This window comes from Quercus suber, unplaced genomic scaffold, assembly GCF_002906115.3.
Source record: "Quercus suber isolate HL8 unplaced genomic scaffold, Cork oak 2.0 scaffold_364, whole genome shotgun sequence".
NCBI lineage: Eukaryota > Viridiplantae > Streptophyta > Magnoliopsida > Fagales > Fagaceae > Quercus > Quercus suber.
Genome location: NW_027069816.1, coordinates 271,905 through 283,322, shown reverse-complemented (window position 1 = coordinate 283,322; position 11,418 = coordinate 271,905). Strand labels below are relative to the sequence as shown.

At 33.9% G+C, this 11,418-nt stretch overlaps 2 protein-coding genes and 1 long non-coding RNA gene across 3 annotated transcripts in view; 2 read left to right on the top strand and 1 right to left on the bottom strand.

Annotated features, from left to right (window-relative positions):
• Nucleotides 1–1,374: 1,374 nt before the first annotated feature.
• LOC112035691 (aldehyde dehydrogenase family 3 member H1) lies at nt 1,375–10,900 on the top strand (the record flags this gene model as incomplete). Its single annotated transcript, XM_065760393.1, is given in 9 exon segments — nt 1,375–1,809; nt 3,782–3,850; nt 3,960–4,056; nt 4,172–4,378; nt 9,382–9,497; nt 9,624–9,728; nt 9,815–9,987; nt 10,085–10,175; nt 10,751–10,900. Coding segments are annotated over 9 exon segments (1,233 nt in total), but the record flags the coding sequence as incomplete, so codon positions are not given.
• On the top strand, nt 4,385–8,911 carry LOC136061931 (uncharacterized). Its single transcript, XR_010623776.1, has 2 exons — nt 4,385–5,439; nt 5,507–8,911. It is a non-coding gene; the product is annotated as an uncharacterized LOC136061931 (long non-coding RNA).
• Nucleotides 10,901–11,072: 172 nt separating the features above from the next.
• LOC112035682 (uncharacterized) overlaps nt 11,073–11,418 on the bottom strand; it is a 5,635-nt gene continuing 5,289 nt past the window's right edge. The window contains 1 exon segment of the mRNA XM_024068511.2: nt 11,073–11,087. Coding sequence (XP_023924279.2) covers nt 11,073–11,087 — 15 coding nt within the window.

Below are 11,418 nucleotides of genomic sequence, written 5' to 3'. Positions count from 1 at the left end.
GTCCACGAGAGAATGAGAAACCCTAAAGACATATTTGGAGAGATACTGGGAGATGTTCAATGAGATTGATGATGATTTTGACGACGCAGCCATTAGCATTTTCAAGCACGGCCTGCTTGCCGAGCATGGCTTGAGGAAATCTTTGACAGGGAAACCTGTTACTAGTATACGTTAACTTATGGATCAGATTGACAAGTATAAGAGGGTCGAGGAAGACCTATAGTAGGATAAGGGAAAGAGTAAGGTTATCCCTCAAGAGAGGAGGGATTTCAGGTCAGACCGCTTCAACAATAACAGACCCCGGAGAGATTTTGCCGGACAATCTGGGCCTACAATCCCTCAAATGGTAAACATCGTGTTTAAAGAGCCGGTGCATCAAGTTTTAGAGAAGATCAAGAATGAGTCATACTTCAAATGCCCGAACAAGATGAGTGGAAACCCTTTGAGGCGCAACCAAAGCCTTCATTACCAGTACCATCAGGAGCGGGGACATACCACCGAGGATTGCCGAACACTGTGAAATCATCTGGAACAATTGGTCAAAGATGACATTGATTGTATCTATGGCGTTCACTGTTGATGATAACTTTTTATCATCAAACCAAGACACCAATTAGTTTTTGATGTAGGCAGAGATTGAACCTCAGATTTGTTATTTAACCATCAGAAATTTTGCCAGTTGAGCTAACTGAAACCCACAATATAGGTTATAAATAGATATTATATATAAGTTAGTTAAATAGGAAAACAAATGAAATCTTACTCTTTTTTTTTGGTTGATACATTGATAATTGAAGGGTGGGAAATTTAGATGCCAGATGCCAGTTTTGAAAACATTAAAATGTGCCAATTGAGGTACAATACTCTTGATTGTATGGAGTAAATGTCCTCTTATAGGCAGCTACAACACATTTTGAACAGTTTTTTTTTATCTTCTTGTTTTGGCATCCTCAAGCAATCAAGGCCTAACATGACCATCTAATGTATATTTTTGAGCTAACATGACCATGTTAATGTTGTAAGGTCCAAGACTCAAAGAGCTAAAAAGGAAATAGTACAGATAATGCCCAAAACATATTATACCAAATAAATAAATAAATAAATAAAAAACATCAAAAAAAGAAAGAAGGAAAAGTTACCCAAATAATTATAAAAACCAATAATACTCAAATCCATTGTCATCTTGAAATTGACATCCAAACACAGTTCAAAGTTTGCTATGGCCATTTACCAATCAACCAGGAAAGATACAAGCACAAGTTAAGAACCACCCAGCACATAACCCCAACGCGCTAGTACACATTACGTAAAAAACACGCACTCCAAAAAAGAGTAAAGAACTATATAAATAGTTCACAGTCTCTCTCTTTCTGCCACTCAAATTATTCGTATTCCAAAGGCTTTTGTTTTCGTTTGCTTATTTTTTAAATTTTATCTCACATTCACATCCAGCTTTCTCTTTCTCCGTCCCTTATCGCTACAATACATAACGTATACTTTGATATATACATTACATATACACAGGCACAAAAAGAAAAAATCAAAAATCAGAGAGAGAGAGAGAGAGAGAGAGAGGAATTGGAAATGGGGTCTGTGGAGAAAGAAACGAAGGTGTTTGACTCGGAAGCAGCGTCGTCGATGGTGAAGGAGTTGAGAGATGAGTTTATGAGTGGTAAGACTCGGAGCTATGAGTGGAGAGTGACGCAGTTGAAAAACATTCTCAAGATGTCTGAGGATCGTGAACAAGATATCGTCAAAGCTCTTCACTCTGACCTCGCCAAGCCCGAGTTCGAGTCCTCAATCTACGAGGTTGTTTCATGATTCCATGAATGCCCTGTTCGTTTTATGTTTCCTCTGTTTATTGTTTGTGGTTGAGTTTGGATTCTGCTTTTACTATGTTGTTTTGTTGTGTCTTTTGATATTGATTTTTGTCAACTGGGATTTTTTTTTTTTTTTTTTTTTTTTTTTTTTTTTTTTTTTGCAGACTTACTTTAAAATTTGGATGTTTTTATATTTTTTTTAAGGTTCAGTTCATCTGTAAGAAAATTTAAAGATGTTAGGTCGGCAATAAGTCTATAAAAATGATTGTAGAATTTATTGTACTGATTGGAACTGGCTGCTGTCAAAATTTCAAGTGGAGGACATGTTTCTATCACTCTGACATTGATTTATCATTCTGGGGTTCTTTTTTTTTTTTTTTTAATAAATTTTTTTAGCATGATCCACATGTTCAGTTTAAGGGGTTCTAATTCCTACTTACATTGATTTGTTATCAGCTACTAATTCCCTTTTGTTTTTTTTTTGGACTTGAATGATTCTTCAGTCTTCACTTTTGATATAAATTTGATAGGTGTGTTCTTTAAATCTATAACTTTAAGGGCCCAGACAAAATGGGATTAGGGGGACACTTTTGTGGAATTGATAGGACTTGGCTCCTTTTATGGCGCACATGAAATGGTTACGGGTATGGGTGGGGTGGTAGGACTTAGGAGCATTAATGGCACACATGAATAGCTTCCCATGACTTTTTAGTTGGCAATTCTTTCAATCCAGCTTGAAAGAGATACTGATATGTGGCTTGGGGCAAATGGAAAGGTCTCAGGTTTCCATATTCATTGCCACAAGAATATTCTTTAAGACTCTTTAGTCATGTTATAACTATGAATATCTCCTTCCCTCCATTCTTTATCAGATATGCTTGAGCATTGTAATTTGAGAGATTGATTGTACTCCTCCCTATGTACACTGCCGGTGTACAAGGATGTTTTTCTGGTACTAATAAATTTTGTTACTTATCCCAAAAAAAAAAAAAAAAAAAAAAAAAAAAAAAAAAACTATGAAAATGATCTCAAAATATAATAACTTGGGGACAAGATAGAAATTTGATACGAGATGAATACTTAGACCTGATTACTTTAGAAGTTATGGGTGCTAGTTTGGGAATAGATGAGTGAATTAGGGAATGGGGAAGCTACGCCTGTTGCAAAAAGAAGTCAAATGGTTTTTAATGCTAAGAGTCATTTGTAATTAATTAGGGAATCACATAGAGAGTTGGGGCCCATTTCAAAATTTGGTGTTGGAAAATTCATTAGAACAGAGTTGGTTAAAATATGGAAGTTTCAGGAACAGTTGAAGAATAATGATTTGTATTGTTGTTCGTGAATACATGATATATTGCTTTTACCATTTGAATTTGCAGCCATTTTGTGTCAATGTTTTGAAAAGATGTGTTCAATTTTTGGTTTTAGGGTTATGCATGTTCAATTTAAACAAGAATTCCATGTAACTCTTTAACCTTTTGAGTTTAATTCATCATTTCTTTTACACTAGAGTTGATAAGTTTGCAATTGGTATTGAGGATAAAGATGAAATTTTCCATTTGCATTGATAAGGTTATAGAAAAAACTTACTGAAGATATAACCCAGAGAACTAAATAATTCATTGTCATGGCATTTTTTTTAATGCTGGGAATTACTGCTGTCATTGTAAACATTTTCACTTAGTGATGTGTATGGATGCCTGCCTATCTCTGTGTAAAATTTTTTTGGGGCAAATAGTCTGTGAGTGTATCATTATTATGTAACAGAGTAGCAGATCTTTATGTGGTTTTCTGTTGCCAATTTAATAAATATCTTTGGGGGACCAATTAGTATTTTAAATAGGAAAATAAAAATTATTTAGCCTTCTTATGGTTCTTGTGCATTATATATATTGTATTGAAATTCTGTAGGAAGTAAATCGCCTTTCCTCTAAGTACAATTTCTTTGGCTTCTTATGCAGATATCTATGTTAAAGAATGCATGCACATTGGCAATTAAGAAACTAAAACAATGGATGAAGCCAGAAAAGGTAATTTTTTTCAGATCCTGACCACTGAATGAAATTTTATATGTACAATATTTTCATGACACTAATTATTTGGGGTTATTTATTTACCTTTTTTTTGCCTCTACTTCAGGTTAAAACTTCATTAACCTCATTTCCTTCATCAGCTGAAATAGTGTCAGAACCTCTGGGTGTTGTTTTGGTCATTTCACCATGGAATTATCCTTTCTGTATGTTCGATCCTTGTTAGCATTTTTTTATAAATTTCAGAGCTGAATGTGCAAATTATTTGTCAGTCTAAATTTCTCCATTTGATGATAATAATTATTGTTTTATCTTTTCCAGTGTTGTCAATTGATCCAGTTGTTGGAGCTATTGCATCTGGTAATGCAGTTGTTTTAAAACCATCAGAAATTGCTTCAGCCACATCGTCATTGCTTGCAAAATTAGTCAGAGAATATCTGGATAACTCTTTGATAAGGGTTGTTGAGGGGGCTGCTGCTGAAACATCTGCACTACTGGAGCAAAAGTGGGACAAAATATGTTATACAGGTTCTTAGTCATTTATCATCCATTTGCCTTTTTCTTCTAGAATAATCTTAAAATCTTGAATAATTTGATCAATTGATATTTCTTTATATAAAAATTATTTTGCAGTATTCTCCTTGTGTGTGCATTATACGGATCTTAAAAGAGTACATAATGATGGAAAAAAATATATTATTTAATATAAGAGTGAAAATGAACTTTTTTAGCCCAAGGTTGCAATTTTTTTGAAGTTTAAAGTGAACCCTTTGGTTATGAATATCTCATGTTACAGGATGTTTTGGAGTCCACCTCAAATTTGATTCTTTATGCTTCTGGTTTAGATAAACATTTGGAATAAGGGAGCATGGATTGGTAATGGTTTGGACATTTAATGTGCAACTAACAAACCACTATTGGTAATATTTGAGTTAGTGCTGGCTGAAGCTGTTGTGGGCATGGGGTGGAAAAAAGGTGAAAAAGATTAAAACGCTGACTTGCTGGCATGGTTGAATAAACTCATATTACCCACCCTAATATGGACAACTCTCTATGTTTGTGCATGTATGCAAGTACCTGATGAACCCTGAAAATTTTAGGAACAAAAAATACTTAAAGGTGGTGATGGAATATCTATGGCCTATAACTGAAAAGCTGCTAACGTAGTAAAGGTGTTAGCTTTGAGATTGACACAGGTGAGAGATGAGAGGTACGTTAATTATCATCACCAAATGGCACACGCTTTTGTTGAGGGATCAACTCTAAAGTCTTTAATGTGTTCTACAGGGTTTTAAGGCTGTTTCAGCAAGTTTGGGTAGTTTAGGGAAGAGTGAGATTGTGCTGATAGATGAATTGATGAGGCTAGCCTTTTAGAATTTATACTGGGATGCTTACTCTGTAGATTTCTCCATCTTAGCTTGCAAACCAAGGCAGTGTTTGTTTTAGAAACTTTCATTCCAAGAAAAATTGGCAGGGTGAAATAGGTCCATCTGTTTGAGGGTGGTAAAAGGTACATATCTAATGTCAATCTTCACTGTTCCTTCCCCAGTGAAGAGTTGATAAAATATGAAGAGACTTTTTATATAGAGGTTGGAAATTGGTAGGAGTTCTAGTTTCACTTGGTTGGTTGAAGGGTATATTTTCTCTTAAGAGAAGGTAGTTTGACTAGTTTCTTTGTGGGGATACTATTTGATAAGGAGATGATGTGTTGTCTAAATAGAATATTTGGTGCAGTGATTCTGCTCTTTTGATTTACTTTTCAGACATAATATATTGTAATCATTAATGGCTAAGGTCAACAACTTGTATTTGGGGTAGAGGAACTCCTTATGAATGTTTAATTAATTGGGCAGGCTAATCTTGAACTATTGTAGTATGGATGTGGTGTAAACCAACCATCCTGTATGTTTTCTTTTTCATTTTTGGTGGTGTTGCTATGCCCATATGTGCTATCGATTTACCAATCTCTAACTGTTAGGCTTATTGTACGACAATCACTTAACAAAGCAACAATAACCATGCCTTTGTCCCAACATTTTGGGATCGGTTATGAGTTCTTAACATACTAATCATGGTAGGAAGCACAGACACTTCATTTGGGGTGTTGTATCTGTGTTGTAACAGTGTCTTATCTGCCATATTATGTTATAATTTTCAAATATTGTTCGTTTCATTGTATTGTACTTGAATCTGTACCTGTGTCAGTGCATCTCACTTGACCATATATATTTTTGGCCATTCTATTCAATATGAAGTTATATTCTCAGTTATTTCTTTAATTGACGTCATTTTCTACTACCTCTACTAATGCTATTTTAGGTCTTCCTCAACATATTTTCATTCATTCATTCAACTTGACCCAACTCACTTTTCCTCACTAGTGTAGTAATCTCTCTCTCCTTTGCACATGACCAAACCATCTCAAACAACTTTCTTTCCATCTTTCATCAATAGGGGTCATCCTTATCTTTAAGTGAATTTTCTCATCTTGAATCCTATATTTGCTTCTATTTCTTCTTATCCATCTTAACATTTTCATGTCAATTACACTTATTTTATGAATATGTTGCTTCTTAACAACCAAATATTCAATACCGTAGTGCATAGCTAGGCTATAGTGATCTTATAAAGTTTTCCCTTTTAACTTAATAAGTATTCTATGATCACACAATATTCCATACGTGTATCTCAACTTTATCTTTTTCACCCACCTTGCTCTTCTCCTATGATTTACATCATTTTCAATCTCTCAATCCTTATGAATTATTGATCCAGGATACCGGAAGCTCTCTCTCTTTGGTAACTCTTAATCATCAAGTTTTACAACACTTTCATCTTTGTTTCTACTTTTACTGGAGTTACATCTCATGTAATTTGTTTTATCCTACTTAATGGAAAGCCTTTAAACACTAAAGCATCTCTCCAAAAAATTTTAACTTAATATTAATTACATGTCTAGTTTCAGCCACTAAAATTATATTTCTACAAAAAGCATACACCAAGGGGTTTCATATTGAATCGATCTTTTGAGCTCATCCGTCATTAGTGCAAAGATATTTGGACTTAATGTTAATCCTTGATGCAAACCTATAGTGATAGGAAACTCACTTGTGATGCCTCAACTTATTTTTACACTAGTTACATCTTCATGATTCATATTCCTAATCAACTTAATATAATTTAGGGCAACTCAAATTAAAAAAAAAAAAAAAAAAAAAAAAAAAAAAAAAAAAAAAAAAAAAAAAAAACCCAACCACTTAGGTGCCCTACTTTCTCTAGGTCAATAAAAACCACATGGAAATCTTTATGGGGGTTCTCTATATATTTCCATTAGGCGTCTAAGTAAGAGAATAACTTAAAATAACTTCCATTGTAGATCTCCCTGACATTAAACATTTAAACCAAATTGATTCTCCAATATTGTTGTTTGGTGTCTTTACCTATATTCAATCACTCTCTCCTAAAGTTTCATAGTAGACTCAAAACTTAATTCCACAGTAATTTGTACATTTTTGAACTTCTCCCTTGTTCTTGTAAAAAAGTATTAGAGTGTTCCTCCTCACTCATTAGGCATTATGTTAACACTTAAATTCTTATGATTTAAAAAAAAAAAAAAAAAAAAAACCTTTTTAACCATAATACTCCCACATCACCCAAACACTTCCAAACTTAAATGGGAATTTCATCATGTCTCAAGACTTTCCTTGTTTTCATCCTCAATGCGTCATCTACCTCGGCAATGTTGTTAAAAGCAAGCTTTATGCACGCTTAAGCTCAAAGCTTGAAGCCCCAGGCTCTCAACGCTTCGTTAAGCAAAAAAAAAAAGCTCATTTAATGAAGCTCGCTTTAGGCATGCATTTTTTGGAGTTTTTTGAAGAAGCACAAGCATTCCTAGGCACACTTTTTTATTTTATTGCTAAAAAAGATATGGATCATCAAAATTTATTGCTTGATTTTAAAGAACTAACACAGACCAATGATTTACTACACAACCACTATCCTTGGGGTGTTGTATTACACATAAATTTTTTTATTATATGAACAAGGTTAATTTACAATTCTTGTGCTTTTTTGTCTTTGACTTTTAGATGTATGTTGATTGAACCATATACATCATTTGATCATAACTATGATGGTTATTTACTTTTTATAAAGCACAAGAAATTATATAAAATGTTATGTTTAAACTTTCTATGACTAGATTATTATGATATTGACCATTGATAATTGTTTTCAATTTACCATAAAAATTTTAAGAATTGAAATAGCTTAGGTAAAATTTGAACTCGCAAACATTATAGAATTGCACTTACCTAAGAGGTAAAATATACAAATTTTGAGTTATTATTATTTTTAATTATATCTTACAAATATTTCTATTAGAAGTTATGGTGTATTATACTTAAAAACTGTGCACTTTATTTTTTGCGCCTAGGCTCCAAGAGGTCTATGTGCTTAAGTGCGATTGATGCTTTTATCAACATTGTACCTCTGTCATCCTAGTTCTTGGAATAAGCTTATGGTTTCTATCCTCAATTGGGTTTCTCAATTCACTCCAATCTTCTGTATTGCTTCAATTAAAAAGTTTATATAATCAAAATAACTTTTCAATCTCTTGGTAATCTCCTCGTCCTTTGCTAAAACTATTTGATCTTCATCTTTAATGCATTTGATTCAGTTCGAGTCTCTCTCTCTCTCTCTTTTAGTTATTTGTCTCAGCATGTTTCTAAATATTATTTTCTCCATTCTATGTCCCCAGCTTGCCATATAATTCATCATAAGTTTAAAATTTAGCCTCTTGGACAACTTTTTTGGCTTCCCTCTGTCACTTAATTCATAAGTGGCAGCATGTCTACGACTACAACTACAACTAGCCACTTTCTCTCTTTAAGTTAACTTTTGCTTGAACGTCCTTATTGCACCACCAACTCTTCTTAGTTAGTTGCCCACATCCTTCAGATTCTCCAAGTACTTCTTTAGCTACACTTTTATTACAACTAGCCATTTCATTCCACATCTTATTAACGTATTCGTTTAGATCCTACTTTCCTTCTTTGAACATTTTATTTTTAAACACATTGTTTCTCTCCATTCAAACCACATCAACTAATTATTGGGTTTCTTTGTTTAATATATCTTATTTTCCATCTTTACAAATATATGATACCACCAATTTATGTAGAGTGATTAGCTCTCATTTGATATCACTTACAATCTTTACAACATCTGCTATCAGTTTTTTGAGCAAGGATGAAATCTATTTGACTAAATTTTGCCCCACTTTTGATGGTACAATTACTTAACAAAAAAGAAAAAGAGAAGAGAATGACACCTTCAGTGTGTCTCAAATGAACTTTTGTAGCACGTTTAGGATAATCATTGTGTTGTCATGGGAAATGAAATTCACTATTTTCTAGTGGAAGAAACCTTTTGCAGCAAAAAGTTTTTATTTTTTTGGATGGTTTAGGTTCTGAATGTTGAATGGTGTGAATCCTTTTATATTTCTACTCAAGTAATCCTTGATTTTGCAGGCAATGGTAGAGTTGGACGGATTGTGATGGCAGCTGCTGCAAAGCACCTTACACCAGTTCTTTTAGAACTTGGAGGAAAATGCCCAGCTGTTGTTGACTCGAGCATCAATTTAAAAGTAAAGCGTTATTAATTCTTGCATAGCCTGATTTTTTTCATATCCATTATCCTCACTGTTAATAATGGCAACTTGAATGCCATTTTGTTTTTCACATGCTAACTTATTTGTATTTGTCTTTCCTAGGTTGCAGCTAGAAGGATAGTTGCAGGTAAGTGGGGATGTAATAGTGGACAGACCTGCGTTGCTGTTGATTACATTTTAGCAACAAAAGATGTAGCTCTGAAGTTGGTAATTTTGCTAACATATGCCATTAGATACGCTACTTTATTGGTTCATGCATATTTAGTTTTCCTCTAATGCCTCTAATTTTCCAGGTAGATGCATTGAAACATGAACTGGAGGGTTTTTATGGGAAGAATCAATTGGAGTCAAAAGACCTATCCCGCATTGTGAACTCAAACCACTTTGCTCGCTTGACCAAGCTCTTGGATGAGGATAAGGTTTCTGGCAAGATTGTCCATGGAGGTGAAAGGGATAAAGCAAACTTGTGAGTGGCAGTGTGTGTTTTCCTGTTGTTTCATTAGTATAGTTTTGCGAAGTCCAATGGGTTTCATACTGTTGATGCTTCTTTCCTCCAACCACAGGAAGATTGCTCCCACCATCTTGCTGGATGTTCCACAGGACTCTTTGATAATGAATGAAGAGATTTTTGGACCCTTGTTACCCATTTTCACGGTAGGTACCAAGATAATTGATTACATTGAGATATGGCTCAAAGATCTGTTGTTTCTTTAGGATGAATTTTAAAGAAATATTGAAGCATAGAATTTATCCAAGAAAAAGAAAAAGAAAAAGAAAAAGAAAAACTGAAGAATTGAACTTAATTTCAATTAACTCTTTCAATAATAGTGCATGTGCTTCTCTTCAGGCTGGACAGGAGTAACATAATTGACTTTATGTATCACCAACATTATTTGATTTTGAATTCAGAGCAATGCCCCCCTCTTCTAAACTAGTAGTTTCTTCTAAGATAATAAAAAATGTGACAGTGTCGTAACTGTCGTCCCAGAAAGGTTAGTTAATGAAAATAGTTTAAGCTGCAAACACCGTGTTCTTAAAGTTAGCTGATTTATGAGGAAGCAATCTGTTTTTGCATTTCTGATGTAATAATAGCATTAATAAAAGGCAGAGATCAGTCATTGTAGTAATTTGCTAATGAGTAGGTATTTGAGCTCAGTAAGCTTTCTCTGAACTTCTCTTTACGAAATATGGTGAGATCAAGAATGATATATATATTTTGCTTGGAACAGGTTGAAAAAGTTGAAAACAGCTTTGATGTTATAAATTCTGGAACAAAGCCCCTTGCTGCATATTTATTTACCGACAACAAGAAGCTCAAGGAGCAGTTTGTGATGGCTGTCTCTGCGGGGGGATTGCTCATCAATGACACTGTTATGCATGTAATTCTTCTTTCTTTTAACTTTTAGAATCTAGCTGCAAACACTTGCATGCACAATTTTCCATGCACATATACATAAAGAAGAATTGATATTGTCAGTGATTAGTTAATGTGAAACCTCAGGCCTGCTGCTGGACATGAGATTTCTTGTGAAATTGTTACTTCATTAGGTCTCAGTGGTTGCATATCTATGTTGAACATTTTTAAAGATAATCTCCATTGTGCCAAATATAGGTTTTGCTAAAAAAAGTTGTGTTGAAAATGGTTCTTAATTCAAGAAATTCTTTGGGTGAGTGTCTTTTTGGAAGGCCAAGAAGTATTGGCAGATCTTCACTAATCATTACAACTCAATTGATTTTTCAGTTAAAAAAAACATGGATAGGTATGAGGAGGAGAAAAGTTGCATGGTAGAAAGATACAGAAACTGTAGTCATTGGCAGAGCCTTTTTCTTTTTTTTTTTGGGGGGGGGGGGGGGGGGGGGGTTAAAAAATAATGATTAATTTTTTTTTTCCTTCTAT